The sequence below is a fragment of the Anguilla rostrata genome, chromosome 10 (assembly GCF_018555375.3).
Source record: "Anguilla rostrata isolate EN2019 chromosome 10, ASM1855537v3, whole genome shotgun sequence".
Lineage (NCBI taxonomy): Eukaryota > Metazoa > Chordata > Actinopteri > Anguilliformes > Anguillidae > Anguilla > Anguilla rostrata.
In genome coordinates, this window is record NC_057942.1 from 14,343,258 (window position 1) to 14,367,326 (window position 24,069).

Consider the following 24,069-nt stretch of genomic DNA (forward strand, 5'->3'; position numbering starts at 1 on the left):
AATACTTACAAGTTACTAATATTATTATTATTATTATTATTATCATCATCTGCCTCCTGATGTACTAGGCCTGTAGTTAGTGTTTCTGTGTTACCATGGCAGCTGCCTTGTACCTGGCAAGTGTTGTCACTCAGGCAGCCCTTCTGCACATGCTCAGTACGGTTTGGGAAGTAGCTGAGCTCGGCGGCGGGCTCCTCCGCGGCATCCTGCTTGTTCAGGGCCAGACGCGCGTCGTCCAGACGAAGGTCCTGCAGGCAGCCCTTGAAGCAGCCCCCCCACTGCTCCGCGCCGCTCCCCCCGGGGAGGCCTCCGACGTACAGCGCGTCCCCCGCTCTCACCGTCACCACGCCGACGGCCGCCAGCGAGACGCGATGTTCGGCGTGCCGGACAGAGGCCAGGCCGCGCCGGAACTCCACCGTCAGCAGAGTCTTATTCCCGGTGGCGACGCGAATTTGGCTGGAGGCGGTGCTGCCGTTCGGGCCGCTGGCGGCGACCACGCCCGCCCTCAGGAAGGCGGTGAAGCGGGCCCGCCCGTCCCGCCTCAGCTGGAAGAGCAGGCCTTCCTGCTTGCGCGAACGCAGGAAGAAGGAGACGCTGAAGTTGTGGCTGTCGTGGCCGCCGGCGACCTCGTACCGGGCGAAGCTCTCCGTGTCCTCGTGCGCGAACGTCCACATCGAAAACTCTGAGGAAAAATGCGAGAACGTGTAAAACAAAAAACAAGACTAGGAAACCTAGTATATGGCTGGACCTAACACACGTGATCCGGCCGACCAACGGTGTAACTTCATAACTCGGCCGACCAATGGTGTAACTTCAACAGTCACTCAGTCAGTCACAGACATTTGCGTTTGTAGGGCTGGCCCCGCCGTTGCGTTCCAGCCAAAAACGCGTTTCTGTTTCAGATGGAGAGAAGACACTTAAACCGAGGTCGTTAACTCAGAAATCATATTTCTGAAAGAGGATCCAACATGTTAGCGTACCTGTGCATTAATCTGAAGGAGAGGACAGGAAAGCTATGAGATCTTACCCTCCGCACAGCTGGGCCCATGGAAGGGGCGGTGGCAATCACATCTGAAGCGGGTCCACAGGTCGACGCAGTCTCCGTGGCCGGAGCAGGGGTTGAGGTGGCACCACTCGGTCTTGTTGCAGCCCAGCTCCAGGCTCTGGTTCGAGGAGAAGGCCTGGGGTAGGACGGGCCAGCCGTCAATCAGCAGGTCCTGCATGCAGCCCATGAACCCCGGCCCGCTCCCATTGCCGTTCCGGTACTCCGGCGGGACCCCGCCCACCGTCGCCCGCCCGAAGAAGTCCGGAGGGCGGAAGCGGGCGTAGCCCGGGGGGGCGGCGGCCTCCGCCCTGCACTCCCCGCCCTCGCAGCCCGCCCCCCTCGCCTCCAGCACCAGCGTCTCGCCCAGAGTCACGGCGACCTCCCGCCAACCGCCGTCGCTGACCGCGCCCGGGAGCGCCACCGCCAGCTCCGTGCCCTGCCAGACGGCTTCGGCGCGGAGACGCCCCCCTGCCAGCTCCAGGAGGAGGCCGTCGCTGCCGCCACCACCATCGTCACCGCCGCCGGCGCCCCAGTAGAACAGGACGCCGTCCGGCAGGGTGGTGCGAAACCGCAGCTTCACGCCGGGCCCACGGGGGTCCGCCTCCCACCAGCTCCGGTTCGGGTGCGCCGTCTCCACCGCCGCGAAGCCCGGGGCGGAGAAGGAGAAGGTGGTGGGCGCGTCGCACAGGTCCCCGTGGAAGCCGGGCGGGCAGAGGCACGCGTGCCCGTGCTCGCCGTCCCGCAGCAGGGGGGCGCAGGTGGCGCCGTTCTGGCACCGGTGACCCGCGCAGCCCACCAGGCGCACGTCGCAGTCGCGGCCCCCCCACGGCTCCTCCCCGGGCTCGGCGGGGGCGGGGCAGCGGCAGGTGTAGCGGGCGACGCCGTCCTCGCACTCCGCCCCGTTCTGGCAGGGCCCGCTCTCGCACTCGTCGATGTCCGTCTCGCAGTCCGTGCCTGCGGGGAGAGCCGTTAGCGTTAGCTGTAGAGCAGCGTTTCCCAACCGGCGTGCCGCGGCCCTCTGGTGTGCCGTGTAAAAAATCCTTTAAAAAAAATTTTAAATTTCATTTAAATTTTTAAATTTTCAAATGAATTTAAAACACTAAAATGAACAAATCCCATTCATAAAAGCCAAAATAAATGTAATTAAAATGCACATCGCTTAATTAAAACTACTGTGTAACTAGAAATCATAAGGAGTCAGTTAAAGCAGTGGTGCCTTCGTTGGACTCACTTGTTGAACATGGATGCTTGTTTTTGTATTGTTTTTGTGATTGAGCACAACATTGGCGCTCCCATGTAATTTGGTAATATTGTCAACTTTCCATTTAACACTTAACATTCTCATAAACAGTCCAGATGGGACTTATTTTCTTTCAGGGTGAGGCAATTTGTTAAAACAGTGAATCTAAAATTAAATTGTTTTGAGTAACACTTAGGATGCCTTTCATAAACACAGAGTGTCACTGTTTTCATATTGTTTTTCTTGGCTGTTATCATTATCCGATTAAAAAAAAAAAGAAAAAGAAAATTGAATTCCTAGTTTCAAGCCCACGCACGTTGTCTATTTTTCAGGCATTTCTAAAAAGCCATAAAATGCCTTTAAAATTCTTTCAAAGGGACTGGACAGGCCTTTCTCTATAGGGCACTGGTTGTTTGTGAAAGAGGCACATTAAAGAACAGGTTCGGTTTCTGTTAGTTATTCTCACAGTCCGTAGACCACGCCTGGTTCTTCTCATGGTCTCCCGCTGCACCTGTGCACTATACCTGGATGCCTCAGTTGAACCTACGGGCCTGTGTTCTTACACCAAATGGCTGTGAATCAGGAGCCCGCAGTAACCCGGCTGTGTCATGTAATGTGATTATATCTGCGGTCTGTTAGTGAGCGACTGCGTGTCTACCAGTCGATGACTCAACCTGATTAAAACGTCTTTTGTTTTCCACTGATCTAGTTTGTGGCTTGTTTGTGACTTCCTTGACAGATACCAGAAACAGACGAAAGACGAGCATTGATTATATTGATAGACGTTACTGACATAAAGCTTTTTAAATCAAATGAACCCAAGATTCCTGTTTCCATCTAATATGATCTCTACATGTATCCATCCAAATCCTTTTTTGTGTCATGTAGTTACTGATTTCTGAGAAAACGTTGTTAACATATGTCAGCTGTCAAAAAAGTGTCTGAAAGATACTGTGGCTGTTTGATCATGGATAGTTTGATTAGGAACTGTTGCCATACATGCAGTACGACACATTATTTTGATGTCTCCTTGATCCCCTTTAGCTAAAAAGATGGCTTCACACATCTTTGATACTGTACCCTCCACACCAAGATGGGGGGAGCATTAAATTTAGACTTTATTGTTTATTTTTTCATCCTTCTTTTAAAAAATGTAAAAAAATTACTCGTACAAAAAGTCATAATTGGCCTTTCAAATGTAAAAATTCCTTTAGAATTGCTCTGTCAAAATTAAGAACAATACTTCACAGTTTGAATCCCCCTCCCAGCCTTCAAGCATCTTATCAGCATTCTGCTTGTCTTTACTGCAATTTGGACCAGATGTTTTCAGTGGGGTTTGGGTCAAGTGCTTGGTAGCTAACCCATAACCCCAGTTCCATTCTCCTCCTACCAAACCTTCACATGGCCAGTACTGTGACAGGCGGTGTCGTGCTATTACTTTCAAATTTAAATTAGCCGCACGTCTCAGGAAAGGTTTCAGATCAGAGGACCTGTTCAAATCAAAACACATTACTCGGTACAGCTATTTGTTTCTGTGTCTAGCTTAGTCTCTTTCATGGATGCCAGTGCACCTTGCAACATAAAAGCTGTCTGCCTTGTTTTTACACCAGACACTATCTTTATTCATTGCATTCACATATTCCATCCCCCTGAAAAATCAATATGACAACTAAGCGTGGCATAAATAGCAGTTTTTGTTTTTTTAAACTCTGATCAATGCAGAACCAGACGGCTCTGCGAACCTGCGGGTCGCTGCCATAGAGAGAGCGCAGAGGCTGTGCTTAGCCTGCTTAAATTCCATTCCACATGAGAGAGCCTCTCTCCCGTGCCTCTCCACCACCCCTCCACCCCCACAGAACCCCCCCAGAACCGAGCCCGGCTACCGTACCTGACAGCACCACCAGCCCGCACCAGATCGCCCTCAGCACCAGAACCTTCATATTCCCCTCCCGGGTCCGTGCGGCACAGCCAAAGATCGCCAAACGAACGGGACGGGACGGGAGGGACGAGCACGGGAGGAGAGACGTTTCGCGCTCTCGTGCGCATGCACGCACGGACACTCACACACACACACACACACGTACTCGCAGGTTGTTCCTCCTCCGGGTGCCAGTCAGGGACAGGAGTTATTAGCGATGAGCCCGGCCCGGGCGGAGCCCAGCCTCCCCTTCCCTCCCCTCCCCTCCCCTGCCCTGTGCGGAGAAGCCCTCGCTGGGCTGTAATCCATGGGAGTCTGCCTCCCTCCAGCTGGTTCCTGTCACTGGCGACAGCAGGAATGCGGCCCTGCAGTCTGGGGTGATGGATGGCCAATAATGCGGGCTAGTGGCAGGCGGCTCGGTAATTACTCCGCATGGGTTTCGGGTGGGACGGACCGATAGGGATGCACCATGCAGGGCGGGGTGTTTATTTGCGTTCATGGCTACATGTGATGTCATGATAGAGGGCGTGCGCATGTCTGTCAGGTTGTATGCTTCATATTGTTGTTAGCATTTGTTGCTGTTTGACATAACGACCTTGTGGATCGTTTCAGACCAAAACGTCTGCCGAATGAATAAAAGTAAACTGCTCGTAATTGCTGATATACATCATTACATCTAATAAACTAGATGACCACAACACTATCAAGCTCTGTTTAATTATGGTTTACATTGTGTTATGTCTTCTTTAATATGTCCATTTTAATATTATCATGTTTATTCCAAAGGCAGGGACCCAGACAGAATTGTACAGTTTTTATGTATTTTTAATGAAAACCTGACTGGCATCTGACTGAGGCTCAGTGGAGCCACTGAGGTTTAAGGAGCTTGTCTCTAATCTCTGCCCCTGACTGGTAAATTTCAGCAAAGACAAACCGTTTAATACCCAGAGAAGACAGCTGGCATATGGCAGGTGAACCGGTTTTGTTTGGTCCTTTTGTTCCTCTTAGTTGTGGCTTTTCTCAAACCTCTTATTGTTGCTGTCTTTTTTCTTGATTATTACAATAGATATCTAATTTTGTATTAATTTGACGCAATGAGATATTTATACCCCGGGAGTCCAGAAGATTAAAAACTGGATTAAGATAAGAAGATAATTATTTTGCTTCAAAGTGCTTCGATAAATTACCAGGGAGTGCTGTGATAAATTAGTTATCAACAAGAACTGACCATGTGAAGCTCACTGAAGATAAGCAACCAGGGAGCTGTTATATGCTGTGATCAGAAGGGGGTGCTGTTGTGCTGCAGGGAGCAGGGAAACAGAGAGAAACGTTTCTTCACCTGTGTAGCCAGCTGGACAAATGCATTTGTAGGAGTTGAGCAGGTCCTCACAGCTTGCTCCATTCTGACAGGGCGAAGACTCACACTCGTCGATGTTAACTGAACAGTTTTCACCTGAAACAGCAACAAAGCACACATGTTAGTTTAACATCTGCAATATGAATCCAAGCAAAACTAGGCATTCCATTGCACACGCTTAATTGTGAATGCCGTTTAAATTACGACTGTACTGGTTTAAATTCCGAAATGGATACTGTCTCGATGACAAGAATATATTTCACCTGTGAATCCAGGTAGGCACTCGCACAGGTGCCCAGCTGCGTCTGCATAGCTGAACTGCCAGTCCAACTGAGGCAACTTGCCGTAGTTCGTCATGTTCGAGCGCTCAAAGCAGTGGCCACCATTCTGGCAGGGTTCCACCGCACATTCGTCAATGTCAATCTCGCAGTGATCGCCTTCATAACCTGCACAATTTATACGTCATGAACGAATGTATGGCCACTTGAGCTACTGTAGAAGGTTAATCTAATGTAGAATACTGCCTATTTTCGGCTTGAATCATTTTGTGAATCTCAAACAACAGCCTTCGTTCCCTTTCATAGTACATGCATTTTCTTCTCCCTCCACAGATTTACGCACTCGGATTTCTGCGCCTGACATTGCCTTTCAAATGCACGTGCGATGAACAACATTCAAACGACAACATGAAAGATTGAAAGCCAGTATTTGTCAAGATTTTAGTTCTAACCAAGAGGACATACCGATGCCAAATAAATGCTCTATCTCTGCCTGTTTCCTGGGACGTATAGGCCTATTAATTCAAATTCCATACTAAAGCGCAAAAAAGCTTCTTATGCAGTGATTCGACCATAGTTACAGCTATAATGGTAAATGGACTGCATTTATATAGCGCTTTTATCAGCTCAGACTGTCATATGGACTCTGCATTTATACATTTAAGTGAGGATAGATGGTTTGAATATTTTTCATTGTTGATGAGTGTTAGCCAACAATAGGCTAAATATTTAAATTTCCATTTAACTTTTTAAGATTCTCAATGCAAGCAGAATTAGTTCATTTAAAATTTGAGAGAAATTGGATAAATAGCCTTATTTATTTCAAAATTTCAAATTAGAGTGACGTTCACCAACTTTGAATCACTTTTGCCATTTTATGTATTACTTGCAGCTGCCTTGTTCTTGCAGTAGAGGGCAACACTGTTTCACATCTCATATCACACTAGACGCAATTATTATTTGCTCAGCAATGTGTCTCATAAGGAGAATATAACAAAAATGGAAATTCTCTGTGATTCAGTATGGTAAACATATTTCATTAGAAGCTACATGAAAATTAGTAGCACTTATTTAGAGCCTATTTTCACCATCGTTCATACATGATACATTCAAATACATACATTTATCAATGCATATTGTTAGATTACATAAAAAGCTAAATAACAGCTAATCTCAATTCAATATGTGTACAACAAAAAGAGTTGAATAGCTGAAAAAGAGAAGTAAAAACTTTGTTCATGATTAAATTTAAAAAAATTGTGGTTCCATGACATATGAAAAAAAGAAAAAAAGTAGAGATGTTTCTGAAACTCTTTAGCTGAAATGCTTCAATTTTGACACATCTCATAAATATTCATTAAGAGTTGTGTCCAATGATAATACAAATGGTAGTAAATGTTCAATTCATGGACACGCCTCTTCATGAATATTCATGAACTGTAACGTGTCCCTGGAAATGCAAATGTACCATAGTGTGGAAACTGGGTCAAAAATGTTATTTTATTTAAGACAGCTCCTAGGAGACAGTAATAGTATTTGTCATTAGAATGAAAGCCCGCCCCCTTCACAGACACACACACACACACACACACAGTCTGGACCTCAGTGTATAAAGAGGCTATTTACTGTTCTATTAAACATCCTCACAGCCCACAGTATTGAGCAGAAATTAGACCTTCTGTCTTGTTACATGACTTAATGAAAAGGTAACCAGTGTGAGTATACCTGGCCAACAGAGGCAGCTGTAGGACTTGATCCCTTCCTGGCAGGTGGCGTTGTTCTGGCATGGGTTCGAAGCGCACTCTGGGATGTCCACTTCACAGGCTTCTCCTGTGAACCCTGTGTCACTGCAGTCACACTCGTAGCTGAAAGTAATGCCAGAAATGTTTCATGTTTTACTGTATTTCAGTTCAGGAAATTGATTTCTGATGGGCTACATTGCTGTAGCAGTGTTGTCTCCGCCACCATCTGGCTCTATTCATGATACAATCCCTGAGTAGTGGGGGGGAAGGGTGGTTTGATTATGACAGGCTTGAAGCCTCCTAGCAATATTGTTTTACTGACTCAAAGAGGCTATGTCCCTGTCCACTGTCCATTTTATACGGCATTGAGGTGACTCGTACCTGTCCACCAGGTCGTTGCAGGTACCCTCGTTCAGGCAGGGGGCGCTCTCACACTCGTCGATGTCGATCTCGCAGTCGAGGCCCTCGAAGCCAGCCGGGCACTGGCAGACGTACAGGCCCACGTGGTCGTGGCAGGTGGCTCCGTTCCGGCAGGGGTCAGACTCACACTCATCTATCTCCACCTCACAGTTCACTCCTGCCACACACACAGCACGCAAACACAGAGAGAGATGTACTGTCAATACCTATTTTGAATGTGTGTATGTATACGTTCTATGCATATTGTGAGTGTGCCTACGTGTTTATTACTACTACACGTACAAGCTTTTTATTTACAGCCGATAGCAAATTATGCTCTGAAAAGTTTAATCTTAAAGGCAAAATGCCCCAGCTGTGGACCTACACTGAAAAGCAAACTCAAGTCCGTATTGCCGGGTAAAGACAAATAGAGACAGGGAGGAAGGGAGAATTGACTCTTTCACCAGTAAGTGAACACAATATACGTACATCTTTCAGGACCTGTCTGACTTGGCCCTCCCTTTGTGGAATTTAATGGTCAGTTAACAATGAGCGAATCTCTGTGCTGTGGTGGGTAGACTTGATTGAATTGAAAACCTAACCCCGGTCTCCTGCTCCACATGCAGGGCCATTTCCCCATCATTAAAAGGCTGGTTTAAAGCTTAAAACAGTTTGCTCCATTAACCTGTGGCTGTGAGACGTCTGCAATCGCTCTCAGTACTTGAGATATCTCTCCCCGAAGAATGCATCACTGTCTAATCCATGCGCTCTACAGATAACAATAAAGACATTTGAAACAGGCCAGACCCGCTAAGAGAGAGAGAGGCGGGGGGATGAGGGCGCTTTGAAACTTGTGGGACGGATTCACATGCCAAGACTCTCTCAATTCATGACCGCATAACAGGTTTAAGTGTCATGGGTCTTCCCCCACCAACAAAAACACTCTACTTCGTCAGGAGGGTTCAGACAGAGGCAGGCTATAAAACATCTGTTCTTCCATTATTTAGATTTTATTCGTTGGAAAGAGAGGGAAATTCCTGAAAAGGCAAGTGCCTGAAGGACATTTATCCATTGGTACAAAAAAAAAAACTATGTGTAAGGTTAAAGAAAATGTCAAAATCACAAACAGCCCTTAAAATTGTGTTTACATGCTGGTTGGTCGGACAGGATTCAGACACTGTAATCTAGAAAATTCCGAAAATAGAGAGTGAGAAAAAGAAAGAGACACTGAGAGAGAATAGAGAATTGAGAATTGAGAATTGATAATGTATATGAAGCTGATTTGAATCTGAATTTGAACCTGAACTGGGTTGAGGGCTGCTCACCTTTGTATGAAACTGATTTGAATTTGAATTTGAGTTTGAACTTGAACAGGGATGAGGGTGGCTCACCAGCGTTTGAAGCTGATTTGAATTTGAATTTGAACTTGAAGAGGGATGAGGGTGGCTCACCAGTGTTTGAAGCTGATTTGAATCTGAATTTGAACTTGAAGAGGGATGAGGGCCGCTCACCTGTGTAGCCCAGCAGGCACTCGCAGCTGTAGCGGTCCTTCTCGTTAACGCAGGTCCCGTTGTTCTCGCAGGGTCGCGAGGCGCACTCGTTGATGTCGATCTCGCAGTGGTACCCCTGGAAACCGGGGACGCAGAAGCACTGGTAGCCGTTCGCGCGGTTCATGCAGATGGCCCCGTTCTGGCACGGGTGCGACTGGCACTCGTCGACGTCTTCCTCACACCGCGGGCCGACGAAGCCCGGGCCGCACTGGCACCGGTGCCCGCCCCCGTCCGGCAGCGCCACGCAGCTGCCGTTGTTCAGGCAGGGTTCCTCGAGGCAGGCGCCGACGCCGGTCCGGCAGTCCTCCCCGCCGTAGCCGTCGGGGCAGCGGCAGGTGTAGCCGTCTTCGCCGTCCACGCACTCCGTCCTCGCCCCCCGGCAGGGGGCGCTCTCGCAACCGCCGGTTCTGACTGTGCAGTTGGCGCCTCCGAAACCAGCCGGGCAGCCGCAGCTGAAGTCACTGGTGCCTGGAGTGCTGGTGCAGTTGGGACAGTCGGCGAAAGCGCACCCATCGTATAGCTCCTCGCAGTCCTTGCCCGTGTACCACACCGTTTCCCTGGGGCAGAGGCACTGATAGCTGTCCTCGCCGTCCACACAGGTGGCTCCATTCTGGCATGGGGAGGATGCACATCTGTCTAATGTCTCTGAGCAGAGTACCCCTGTTAAGAAACACAAATTGTCATGTATTGCTCAGCATAAAACTCTTGGGTTTTAAGCAGTTGGGAATCAATTAAATTAATACATGAAGAATTTAAACAGAATCCAGAAGGGATAGAAACCTGGCAAATAACAAACACAGCTTAATGGAAAGTTCTGGTTGTGAGAAAGTACAGTGAGCTCCATAACGTGCTTTCATTTGCATAACATTAATTTTTCATAGGCATTATGGTGTCCTGAAATGAGGGGAAGCTATGTATAAAATGTGTTGTAATTTCTACATGGTCAAACCAAAATATATATACATAAAAGATAAGAATGTTCTCTTTAACCACATGTGAATTGTTTGTTTATAAATCTGGAATTGTGGAGCATCAAGCCAAATCCAGAAAAAAATTAATGTGTTGCAATGCCTCTGTCTGACCTTTTCCCGACAACGCTTAGTATTGCATACAGCTCTGGGTACAACACTGCAATAAATACACAGAGGCTCTGGAGAACAATAAAAAGAAGTGCAACTGAAATGGCTCCTACATGAAATGTATTCAAACTTGAAATGAATTCAAACTTAAGATACTTCATCTCTTCAGTCTTAGCAAAGAGAGGCAAAGGTTTTTACGCTGATAAAGGCAGTGAAAGTACTATGATTTTTCAGGTTGAATTTTGTCAGTAAAAGGAGGCATAGGTAGAAATTAGCCAAAGCTAAATACTACGTGGAATATCAAGTATTTTTTCACACAGATTTGTCAATGTGTGGAACATCTTGCTAGGCCAAGCAGTTGGGGCAAAGACTGTCAGGGTCCAAGCTTCAATTCTCTGATTATCAGACTTTCTCTAGTTTCTATCTAAATGATGAACGTACTGCACATGGGCTGATTGACCTGTTCTTATTATTATGTATTCTTAAGTTCTTACTGTATGGTCTTAGTAGTAAATCATCTGGTTGATTGAATGCCTGCAGTAGCTGCATTATTTGCTCAGCATTTTGATCTTTCCTCTTAAAATTAGGAAATGCCCCTACTCTGTTTCGTGTTTGTGCAAAATCCAAATGTGTCTTCCTTCCAAAAGGACTATAGGCAGGTTATCTAAAAGAGGATTCAGGGTTTGCATCCTATAAGAGTGTACTGTGCATAACAAAACTAGCAACTGTTTCTAATCTTGGCTATCCTATAATGCCACAGAAGACTGAAGAGTCATGAGAGAGGTGTTAAGTGGAGGTTCCTGGTGTGAAACAACGTTTAGACAGTGACATCACAGCCTGAGGCCCTGTTTTCTGCTGCCCTTATACCACCACGTATCCAGCTGCTTTGACTTTTAGAAGCCCAGAGCCTTAATCAGGCATTGTCACCTCAGGGGACAGAACCCATTACCCTCTGGGAACCCTGCAGCCTCTCCACAGGCAGGATTTTAAATGTGTGTGCATAGTGATATTATAGGTGATCTATGGCCACAGGTCAAGCTGAATGTGTGAACTTGCTATGCAAATACAATGGACAGCCCGAATGAAGGAACACAGAATTCTGTACCGTACAGGACAGTAGGTGAGATTTAGGTGAAAATGTTCCAGACACTGAAAGTATACACCACAATGTGTAAGCCCCAGGGCACCTTCCTCCTTTTGGCCTCAGAAGAGGATTACGAGTTTGAGAAGAGGTATGTTACACGGGGGCTGATAGGGTTGACTGAGCAGAAAAACTGTAATGATAGTGAGGTGGAGTGTGGGGAGCAAAGTAGCAATCTCGCCCAATGCTCGCCCTGTCATGTTCCACCTGTCACTTTTCTGGATACGTAGCGGCGAGTGCCACAGACCTCTCCCACGGGCAGGGCGTTCAGTCCTCGTTCTAGCGATTTTCTGTTTAACTTGCCTGTTTTTGACAGCGACAGCTAGCGAATGTGGTGTTGCCTGCAGGCTCATAGATGTTTTTCTTTTGCTGTGTCTGATTAAGCGGTTAACTAATAAGCAGCAAGGTTACGGAACGTTCCAAAAATCAGCCTCTCATCGTTTTCAAAAAAATGCATCCCTGCTCAATCAATTTTTATGGTGCCTTGAAAATTAAGAATACCAGTTGGTAGGCCAAATATTTCTCATTACACCAACAAAACAAGGATGGAGCAACTAACCCCAGCAGAGGACTAAGAGAAATACCACAGTCCTCAAAGGAGTGTGTCACTCTAATCTCTGGCATGTCAGAAGTTCCTTACGGCCTGTGGCAGTAGGTGGTCCTCCAGTCACTATTGTTTGCCGTTTCGACCTTTTCAGAGGCTTTCTCCCCGTAGTTGGGGGGGGTTTCTGTGGGGACCAAGCACAGCTCCTTAACGGGGTGCGGGGGCAGTCTTTGCCCTTCCATTGTCTCACACTGCAGCAGCCAATCATGTGACGCCACGCGGGGTCGCTCGGCATTCCACAGGCCTGAATTTCCTTGGCGCTTTGATCACCTTTTTGTTCCCGGATTTTTCCAATTCTGTCAGAAGATATTAATAACGGGGAAGGAGAGCAGAAGAAAGAGGGGGAAACAGACTGAAAGGCTCAGGGGGTGGGGGGAACGGGGGCGGGTGCTGCGTCGCACAATGAACGCGCTCCTCCACCCTGACTCCTCCAAGTCACCCGCTTTCCTTACAGTGAGGAGTGACAGATGGTTCCAGCCTTAGCTTGCAACCCTCTGACCTGCGCTTCTGTCGTCTGACCAGTCAATGAGCATACTATTAAACCCTGACCACCGCTCCCTCGCTAACAAATCCTGGGCCACCCGCGTCATCTTAACAGGCTAACCGCTGTGTCTCCAACACTACCTTCCTGCCTTGAACACCACGGGGACACCACAAGACGCAGCGTGCCCGCAATTCACAAGCATCACATGCAAGAAGTTAAAACCAATCTAAGTGCCCACACACACAGAGGGACCAAGAAGAGCATGCTGCACTCTCTTAACCTCACAGACCCTGTAGCTCTTCGGTTTTTGAAACAGAAGCATCAAGTTCCATCAGGAGCAGGTGAACCTGCGACAGTTCTGGCAGTTGTTGGGGAAATGGTCCTATATTAGCTTTCCCCAAGTGTCCACTGACTTCAGTATCTCCACTGAAACGTAAAACCTTTTGTAGTGAAGCAGCTGCACCAACATGCTTCTTTAGCCAGCATTAAATCACAGGAGATCACCTGCTGCAGATGCATTAAAATGTCTGAGTGAGAGGCAGTAGATCTGTGGACAGGCACATGCGTAAGGTACCAATTCCAAGATACATTGATACCAAGACACACATGTTCAACCACACAGTCTAATAACAAAAATAATAATAAGGTGAGTGTTAATGTATTTCATAAGCTCAGTATGTTCTCATTCAAATTGGTTTCTATGATTTCATTTATTTGGAGATGCTGTTATACAGACAGACCTCATGGGGTTAACAATATTTTTTCACTCAATTTAACACCTGGACATTGACTGAAACAATTCAGTACCCTCACGTTATGTTCGTCAAATGACTTTTAAGTTTGAAATCTGAATACTTAATATTTCAGTTGAACTTTATGGCCTTATTAGTGTATCACATTCTAATGAAAAGGTCATTCATGTATTTCAACCCTGTATGCTTATACACCGGAACATTTCTGTACCTAAAATAAACAGAACAGGTTAATATGCTTTTCACATTTGTGTACCACTGATACCATAATGCGAATCCACAATGACGTTCTTCCTGTGACTCACATACAAATTCCAATGATCTGCATCAGCATTATGACTCATCCCCTTATTTTGTCTAATTGAAAAGTTTTTTTCCCCCCAACAAAAGTAGACAATACTTCAGTCAAGACTTGGGTTTCTCTTTGTGTGTGCGTTTCCCCTTTAAGACTGGGCCCCGCTGGCACAGGTTTGAGCATACAGGGGGCGCGGGCTGTTCCTGAAGTGTCCGCACGCAGCGGCGTTTCAGCCGCCGGGGCCGTCCGCCGCACCTGCCCGCCCAGCTGCGGAGGACGGCCGAGACAAAGCCGGGGAGGCCGGCCTCCTTCCTGCCCGCGGCTCCGAGGGCCCGGTGAGTGCGTGACGCCGGGCCTGGCAAGGCGAGGTTGCCATGGCAGCCCCAAAGTTATGCGCCGGGATTAGTGAATGCCTGCTCTCTCCCCTGACCCCTTCTTTTCCCCTGTCAGAGGGAGGGATGTGCTGAGGAGGGAGGAGGGGCGGGGGTGGGGGGTGGGGGGTACAGCAAATCTGCATTGTTTCGTAGCCCTCTCTCCATGCCTCTTGTTGCTCTCCCATTCCTCTGTTATTGTGGAAGGCGAGGGGGAAAAGAAGCAAGAGTAAACGTGCTGTTTGCTCGGTTTCACTGAGCCCTTTACATTTCATTTGCTAAAATAAGAGCACTGTTATTTATGCTTCTTTAGAAAATTGTCATAGTTTTAAAAGTGGATTCAAGTTGTTAATTGTTCCCAGGATTCATTGTGTTCATTGTAACACTCAGCATGTGCATAGATGTGTAAACAAATTCAAAGATAAATAATTAATTCTTATATTTTCCAGTTTTTTTTACTTATGGAGACAAAATTACAAGAAAAAGAGCAGAACACACAAACAACACTTGGCACATCAGGTTTTGAACCAGAATAAATGAAGTCAAGATTTCGCACAAACATCTTCCCTCTGGTGGAGTATTAACATCTGAATAGGCCAATAAAAATAAAAAGTGAAAGTCCCTGGCGGACCTGTCAGAGACTGAGCTGGACCCAATTGGCTGCTGTCTTTGTTTTCCTACTTTTCTCTGTCTAAAGGGGTGTGATGTCACTCGCTAGACACAATGTGGAAGCAGGCTGTGGGGCAGAGCTTCCAGTCAAATTAGCCTATTTCCACAAATAACCATTGTTAATAGAGCCAACACATTCAGACTCAGGAGCGTGAGCTGTGAACACATTTGTTAGCGGTTTGTCATGAGCCTAAAAATTAACAGTCCAAGATAATGTGACGACATCACAGAAATCTATTCTGGTCAACAGTTTAAAATTGGTAATGTACATTCCAGTTTTTAAAATCCCATTAAGCTTATTAAATGTAAACATTTTTGAAACCCTGAAAGCTCTCTTTAATGAACATAGCTATAGGGGTAGGGGGCCTGTTTAAGGCTCAAGTGTATACCCTGGCATTACACTTAAGCGGTTTTCCATTAAACTCATTGATCAAAGAATGTTAATATCTTCTGTCCAGTTATTGCCACAAGCGAAGTGAAATGTGAAACCTTTACTACTGCACGGAATACCACACACCCTGTACCCCAAAAAAAAAAAAAAACAAACACCATGCTTAACCTCCAACATTGTTCTCTTGGATATCTACTGTACACAGCATTATACCATGTGCACCCCAACATCGACTCCTCTCCCCAGCACATGTCTTCTGTCTGCTTCACCCTAACACTGTGCACCCCCTCAGTGCTCTCTGCTGTACCCCATGACTGCCTTCTCTACCCCAACACTAGCTTTGTTTTCTCCACCCTCACCCTTTCTGTGGTCCACCCTGCAGAGGGAGCCTCCACACCCTAGCGCCTCAGTATGGTTGTAGTGTGGGCCTCTACTCTTTAACCTCCATGTGCTTTTCCTGCTTTAATCTGCTTGGACCTCACAACCCATCTGCCCCTCTAAGCTCCCGACACCCCCAGACACACTGTGGGATTAAAGCTGGGAGGCTCCCCATCCTCCATCCCCACCACCACCTCCAGGCTGGGACATACAGAGGCTGAGACGGGTCAGAGGTATGTACAGGGACAGAGTCGTCCCATCATGGCACACACATGACACACACACATGTCACATCATGTAACACACACACACACAAACATGTGCATGCACACACACACACACACACACACACACACACACTAAGTAACATATACATACAGAGAGACAGACAGATACATGCATTCATACACACACACACACACACACACATACAGACAGACACAGACAGACACACACACACACACACAACACACACACTCCAACAAATGCATGCACACACGCACACATACATACACATACACACACACATAGACAGACAGTCAGACAGAATCACACACACAGCAACAACTGGCACAGGCTGATCTGAGGGCAGAGGTCAGATGTGGGAGTGATGCTAGGTAAAGAGGCGGATGTCTCCCACACCTGCCCTATCTGCGCCTGGCCCCTCTCACTCTGACTCCGAGGTGAAGCCAGTCATCTCTGAGGCGTGCTTCACCGGTGATGTCACACCCCCCCCACACCACCCCCTTCCATTCCGCAGCAACAGTCATACATCTCCGCGGAGATTGCCTTTATCTCAGGCAGCGTACGCCATGTCCTAAACACAGAACGCCACTCTCTCTCTCCTTCCCCGAGAACAGAAGAGCGCATGAAAGCCGCCGTGTCTGCTAAAAAATGAATTGTTTGTGCCGAGGGTGAGTCACCAGCGACACATTCCGACGGTAATAAGGTGGCAGCTTGCTGTAGTGCTGATGGAGCCGGGCCCATAACCCACAGGTACGAGGCTCAGGCACCAGACGGGGAACAGCAGTTGCACCCCTGAGCAAAGCACTTAACCTGAATTGCTTCAGGAACTAAACCAGCCAGGTGCTCAAATTGGTAGTGCAGTAAATGGCTAGTACTGTGTGGGAATAACAGCTGCAGTGTCTTACCCTGGATCAATGTGTCCACCTGGAAAGCATTTAACGGCCAAGAGGAGGAATGAAAGACTGTCGGCAAAGTAGTTTAATTGTCAACTCCACCAAGATATCCGGCAATTGTGTTGTTTGGTGTGAGACAATGACTACTGCAGCGATGAGATTGATTGGGTTGGGACCACAGTAGATGAGCACAGGAATTGGCAGTGACTGAGATCAATAGCATTCTTTACTTTGTGAAAACAATGTCTGCCATGCAGCCTTCGTGATTCTTTGAACCCCCCCCCCCCCCCCAGGAAAATAATATGTTTATTCTGAGGTGTAGAATTCCTCGTGTTGACTCCCAGAGGAACATGGGTTTCAGGGCACCCTACGCCACCCGGTGGTCATGTCCAGCTGTCCGTCCCCTCCTCCGTCCCCCCACCCCCACGCAGCTCCACCCCGGGGCTCAGGAAGCCTATGGGAATGCCTGCGAATGTTTTCTTGGCACACTTCAAAGGTGGGGCCGGGGGTCGTCTCCGAGGAGTGTTTTTGTATGGGACGGCAAATCCAGCCGTAAATCTCGGCTCGCCGCGGCGTCTGTCTGAGGGGCCGTCGCTGACGTCCGACAGAACCCTGTCAGGCCGCGGCCTATCAGCTTTCACCGGCGCGGGGACCTGTTTATCAGGCTGAAAAACCGCCTCTGCCCTCCCCCCTTCCCCCTGTGCCCCCCCCCCCTCCACCCCCATCCCATAATATGTGTCTGCATCGCACCTTTCCTTCCCTGAGTGACACCCCGCCCTCACACAGTATTGGCTGGCGTCTGTGTTCGCGGAGCGAGGGAAGAGGTGCCCCTCTCGGATATTAGGTGTTTGTTTTTTCAATATCCTGACCCCACCCCCCCCCCCTTTCTACCCCCCACCCACTACCTCGACTTATCTGCTGTCTTTAAGAGCTGAACCCCTGGGAGAGGGGAGATATGTGCCTGTCTTGTAAACAACTGGCACAGCCAATCGGGACAGCGGGTAGGAGGAGAGGGAAGCCCTGGTCTGAATCCGCAGCGTGTGAAGAGTTCTCTCTCTCTGAGGCACTGAACCCAGGGCTCCACAGCCAAAGGCAGCGAAGGGAACGCGATCCTGTGGCTAGCACGCGGTCAGGCTGCCTCCTCCAGCTCGGTAATTCACGCTGAAGCGGCGGTTTTTCACGGTCCTTTTCACCGCAGAACCGTTATTTCTGAGCGCGCAGACAAAAAACGCTTCAGCCGCAAACGGTAGCAGCAGTTTCGCACCAGGCGCTTGGCACGAAGGCGAGCGCGCATTCTGGAGCCGCATTTTTGTCTCTGCAGGGGACGCATCACCCCGGCAATGAACTTAAATGCGGCGCTGTTGGGCCCCGGGGGTGGGGGGGGTGGGGGCGTGGGGGGCGTGGCAAAGTCAAAAAGCTTTATGGCGAAGGCTGTACTGAAATACATGACCGTTACACAAGGACCAGCAGAGTATATTACACCCTCTGCCCATGCTGTTGGTTTGTTTCCTCTTTATGCTGTAATTGAATGATTTGTCAGTGCTTACTGATTAGAAATAGTCACTATAAAAGCACGGAAGAGGGTTATAGAGAGTGCAGAGCTACTATAGTGTTTATAAAGTCTGTAGTAACATCTATGAAGGATGTTTGCCTCAGTCTGATAAGGTGCTCTTTAGAAATGGTCGATTAATGGCTGACGTTTTTACGGCCTGTTGCCGACCATCTCATGTCACTTGTTTTGGCCTCTCAGAGTTGAGATGCAGAGAGCAAGGTGGCCATGGCGACAGGCAACAATGGCCCCCCAATGCAACGCACCCCCCTGCCCACCCTGTCAGCTCGCCCCAAACTTAACGAGTTTTAGGCACTCCTCCCGAGCGGGGGAAAATAGGTCAATGCTTTATTTGAAGGGGGGGTTCCAGAAATACGCTCCCTAAAAAATCTTTACGCAGTCTGTCGCACCAAACGGCACCCCTCACAACAGGCATTGGGCCAGAGAAGCAAGTCGTGAGGCAGCGCTTTAAAATGCCTTAAACGTTAAATCCCAGGTGCAGTATCACATTAGCTTATGCATCTGTGTAAAAGTGATAATGTTGTCTAAGTCATGAACTGTTGAATGAAAAAAAACTGGAAATTTTGTGACTCAACTAAAAATATATTAGACAGCTGAAACAATCTGAGTTTATTCATTCATAAAAGTAAAATGAAAGGGGATTTCCAATTCCTGAAGTTAGCGTTTAATTTCCAGTAGAACCCCTCCCATTATCCTTTCAAAGACAGTGCATATTTATACATATTTCAGAGTAAATGTGACCCTTCAGCAATATAAATATAATTTACATTTCTAAAACAATTTATTGAATAAAAGTAAACTACCTAAAGCTGTTATTCTAAGTAGTGTAAAATAGGTGTTTTTAAATAAGTGTGGTTCTTATTGCTTCTGCCATTCATTAAAATGCTGAATTCAAGCCTTTAATTCAGACTCATAATTTCTATGAACCACAGTTTGTTAAAACAGCCCCAAAAAAAAACTAGCAAAAAAGGTGCAATACGTATTCAAACAATGGATTTGAAAGTGCGATTGGCCGGCTTGTTCTCCTAGTGAGCAGATTTTCAGATTACCACTCCATCCACAAACAACCTGCCGGCCAACTGGCCGCTGCTGTCCTCATCGGCTAATTCTCAATCACGAGCGCTGCTGCCGCCGCCGCCGTCGCCGCCGCCGCTCGCCCTGCAGCTCACACCCCCAGAGAGAGCGCAGCGCTCCTACACGTTTCCACATAAGCCCAGAGCCACAGGGGGAGACAGACACGCCGATGCTCGAAAGGCAGAGAGGAGAAGTGAAACTCACCACATTCACACATCAGCATCACCAGCAGCACCGTCCTCCGGAACTTTGAATGAACTCTCGCAAACTCCATGGCGGACGACGGGCACCCAAGGCTCTCGTGGCAGACCGAAAACAGATCGGCTCGTCACTCCGTACGTTCCCCCTTTAGCATCCTGCGTTAGCATCCACCGTCTGGCTTTCCCCACCAGTTAGCTGTAGGCATGCAAGAGGCACTCCATGCTTTGTCATTAATGTGGGCATTCTGTGTACAGAGGGAGCTCGGCTCGGCTAAGGCTGTGTAATCGCCCTGGGAGGGAGGGAGGCAAAACATGGCCCGGATTAGTTATTCTGGATTCTCTCCCCTGAGGGAAAGCTGACCACTACCTCTGAGCACCTCTCTGTAACCGTGACATGGCCATATATATACAGAAGTGAGTCATTTTTCCTAAACATAATTTAAATTTTTGATATGGTATGCAATACATACCTTACCAAAAATTTAGATATGTCAAGTGACTCATTACAATGAATTAATAACAATGTGGATTATTCAAGAAAGGGACAGATTAAACCGGCTGTGATCACATTAAGTGTATGTTGTTCTGAGTATTGTACAGTATGAGTACAAAAAAAAACTGTGTTGGCACGGGACAGTTGAAGGTAGATAATGAGTAACAGATGAAAACAGTTATCATACACTGCTGTTGGTTGTTTTCCTTTTCTCCTGCACTTGTCATTTTATATTTGTAAATGCACAAATGTTCAGCAGGGAGGTACACACACGTTCACCCATACATAAACAGTTGTGAGAAATGTCATGTCTCCTAATGAGCTTGTGAAGTGGTGAGTGGTTGTATGGGGGACGGAGAAGTCCGGGCCAGGATTTGAAGTCTGCGCGCCGGAGCCGTCAATGGATTGATGGGTCCTTTGTGAACACGAGCTTATCTCCCTGCAGTGCGCCCTGCAACACCCGCCAGGCTGCGGGACCTCATCGCAGCGGCACCCCTGCTCACCCGGGCCGGGCGTAACCACAGCACGCTCAGATTGGGACTGGAAGGCTAAACTGGGCACGAAAAGGAAGGCGAGCATGCCTGACCCTCCCAGTCCTTACACAGCAAGACTGACCGGGCCACAAGGTCACACAGGTCCACAGTCCTGCCCCGTCAACCTCCACGATTGCTTTTTATTTGAATTTTTCCATATTAAGTTCCTTCAGATGGAAACATCAGACGCAGCAATATTTCTGCCTGTAAGGAGCTTGCGTTCTTACTGCGGAGAGATTGCGGATAAGAGCACGTTATTAAAAAATCCGGTGAGGTCATCGCTTGCATCCCCCGTAACATTTGCTCACACTTCCGTCCACTCAGTCTGCATGTGCCATGTCATCTAAATGCTATCTTTAACAAAGCAAAGCAAGTTTGTTTTTGTTTTTCTGTCAGTGCTTGTCTGTTTTTATCTACCCATCACAGGGACTCTTCATCCCGTTAAAAACTGTTCGTGACCGCAGTGTCAGAATGTGACATGTGCCAACAAGTGAGATGACGCGCTGCGAATCGTCACGGGGCTTGTGGGAGAACTTTATTTTCAAATGCTTAGTGTACGTCCTTGAGTGGATCCTCCTCAATCACAAAATAGATACCGTATGTGCGGCTAACATTCAGTTATAAAGCATCAGTGTGTGGTCTGTGAGCAGAGGAAGCGTAGTAACTATGAATGATGTCATTTCTGTTATCTGTGCTGCGCTTTTCTGAAAGGGTTGCAGAAAATTTAGCATTTATACACAGTGGAAATGAGCTTGTGGGTGCATTGAATATTCTGAAGACACTTGAATATTGTGCAATATTGGCTTTTATCTGGTTTGTGTATTTAGCATCTTACTTTATGGAAAGATTAAATCAGCATAATTTCAACCCTATCTTTGTTTGTGAAAACTCTTATCTTAGCTGATCAATGACTTGTGAGATAATTCCTCTTAACAGAGTTTATAACTTGTCATAACCAGCCAGAAAAAATCCATCAAGGACTAAATAAATTGGACCATATTCTGGTTCAGATAATAGCTGGAGATATAAGAGGTGGGACCTAAATCTTAAGTAAAAAGCCAAGGTCCTGCAACAAGCTTAGTTTTCCCAAGACCACAACACTGTTTATCCTGTATGGAGATTTTAATCATTGTCATATATGTTAAGACAACATGGTGGAATCAGAGGAGGGTTCACTTTAATGGAATCCCCACAAGTGGGTGACTAAATAAGGGGCCGTGTACACTGACGGTGATATGCAGCAGGTGTAAATAGGCTAGTCTCATTAACCGATGTCCACTAAGAGTATTTATAGCATGGGCATAAAATTCACCTGTTCTCTCCATTAGTCACCTACCCAACTAGGGCACAGAATGCAGAAGGCACTTAGTCATATCCAGTCTCTCACTAAGCTAAATCACCTGTGTCCAACAGGAAATGAGAAAGCAGTGGGAAAGCTTTTGTTTATTTATTTAATGGCACCCAAAAGCAGGGCTGTATATATCCAATTAAAGGATGGGAAAGCCCTGAAAAGCACAGGCTCATTTGCGAGGTAACGAGCCCCTAATGCGCGTGTTAACCGGTGAGAAACAGGGCGGCTTTATGACGGTCCGGGTCCCCTCGCTGAGTGCGGGTCTCTTAAAACCTTTGTTACTGCTCGCGCTTTGAGGTTTCCGACCGGGGCGGTAAACAAAGGGCGCGAGGGCGAGCCGCGCCGCCAGGCGACGGCGGCAGATCGGACGCCGCTGCGTGCCCGAGAGACGAACGGTGAGAAACCACCGCCCCCTCCTCTTTGATATCGGGAGGACGGCCAGGATTTACGAGGCCGGGCCCGCGGAGAGATGCATGGGCTCTTTTATCGCCGCGCTCCATCATCCGTCTCAGCCTGTCCTCCCGCTCGCCGCCCGGCCCGCTTTCCCGCCGAAGTGAACCGTTTCCCTCCCGCGTGACGCACTCAAGATCCAGAATCTTCTCGACTTGGTTTTCCCCCATAACCCCGGCCCACGTAACTGGTTGCCTGGTGTATTATTACATCATTTAGAAAAAAAAAGACTGGAAATTGAGTATTTGCCAAACGTGCCAGATCTTACTTTACCTAAAGAGAAAGCAATTAAAGCACCGCGTGGATTTTTCTTGCGGCAACACAGTTGAAGAACATGGTTGCCCGTGCAGAACGGAGGTGTGTGGGAGAATTAAGCAGGCCAGTCACTGGCATCTGTTGTTGTTAATCCGAAATCCCTCCTGGCGTTAGATCATTGCCGACACACATGGGGGGGGGTTAGCCGGATTAATTTGATAAAACCCTGATCGGGACTCGGGTTAGACGGGGATTCTGCCCTGGAATTGCACTCGTCTCCGCCTTCTGCCACCGCCATCCTCACTTCATGCTTTTAAACATTCAGCAGCACTTTGAACCACTAGAAGCATGAGATAGAATGAAAACACAGGGAAATCCATATAAGTGCAGTAACAGTGGCATTAATATTCAGGAACACCATTTCTGGCCAAAGACTTCATAAGGGAGCTGAGTCATAGTAATAAGCCTCACAGAGGGAAGCAGCAGAGATGCCTCACCAAACATACATTTCTCACAGCGGGGGAAATAAGGCAGATACGTAGATGCACACCAAACCCAGGAAATCCTTCTTTTCCCTGCCAAGCTGAATGCATTTCTCCCATAATCCGTTTCCTCACAATGGACAGTACTCTAGCCAACTGTAAAACATTAAACTATGAGATGTCTATGAAATTCTAATGTGTGCTGTCTATTTTATATATTCAGGTTCCTCTCATTGTTGTTACAAATTTCATGAACGGAATCATCTAATATTTTACCCCAAGACTACCACTAGACTGAGCCACTACTATTTTTTAAATGTTGTACCTGAGAGCTTTATAAGCTTAATGAATTTATTTTGATTAATATGTGTATTTATGGTTGCTTGTTCAGAGTTATTTCTCATTATTGCTGAATTACTAGTGCTCATCTCTACTCATATATGCCTGTTAGACTCCCAAATTAATAACAAGGGTCTTCCCATAAAAGAGACTGTCCAAACAAGCCCCAAAGCACCTAATTAGCCAAAATGCATTTCTTCTTTCGCTTTCAGTATCTGATTGACTTCTTTATATCATCGGTGCATCATAATATAATGTAATACACTCAGATTTTAAAAGATATGTGGCATATTACAGTATAAATTAAAAATGTATGTTTCTTCAAGGTACCCCTGGAACTAGTTTGAAGTGGCCAGCTTTCTGTAATGCACACAGCACACCGCCCTCTTGTGGTATGTATCTAGAACTGGAGCTCCAACTGAAGCATGGAAAATTTTTACTGAAGTTGTTCTGTGTAATATGCGCTAGAGGGAGATAATGCCATGGGTCT

General features: G+C 47.2%; 1 protein-coding gene across 2 annotated transcripts in view; it reads right to left on the reverse strand.

Moving 5' to 3' along the window:
• LOC135265081 (protein crumbs homolog 2-like) overlaps positions 1-19,950 on the reverse strand; it is a 27,239-nt gene extending 7,289 nt beyond the window's left edge. The window contains exons 1-8 of one of the 2 annotated variants that reach the window (XM_064354322.1): positions 19,681-19,950; positions 9,491-10,189; positions 7,962-8,157; positions 7,564-7,703; positions 5,824-6,006; positions 5,543-5,656; positions 1,028-1,999; positions 114-682 (exon numbers count right to left, since the gene is read on the reverse strand). In XM_064354322.1, coding sequence (XP_064210392.1) covers positions 114-682; positions 1,028-1,999; positions 5,543-5,656; positions 5,824-6,006; positions 7,564-7,703; positions 7,962-8,157; positions 9,491-10,189; positions 19,681-19,750 — 2,943 coding nt within the window. In that variant the 5' untranslated portion in view covers positions 19,751-19,950. The remainder of the gene's footprint in view (positions 1-113; positions 683-1,027; positions 2,000-5,542; positions 5,657-5,823; positions 6,007-7,563; positions 7,704-7,961; positions 8,158-9,490; positions 10,190-19,680) is intronic. The other variant, XM_064354323.1, reaches the window with a different exon arrangement.
• Between the last annotated feature and the right edge of the window lie 4,119 nt (positions 19,951-24,069).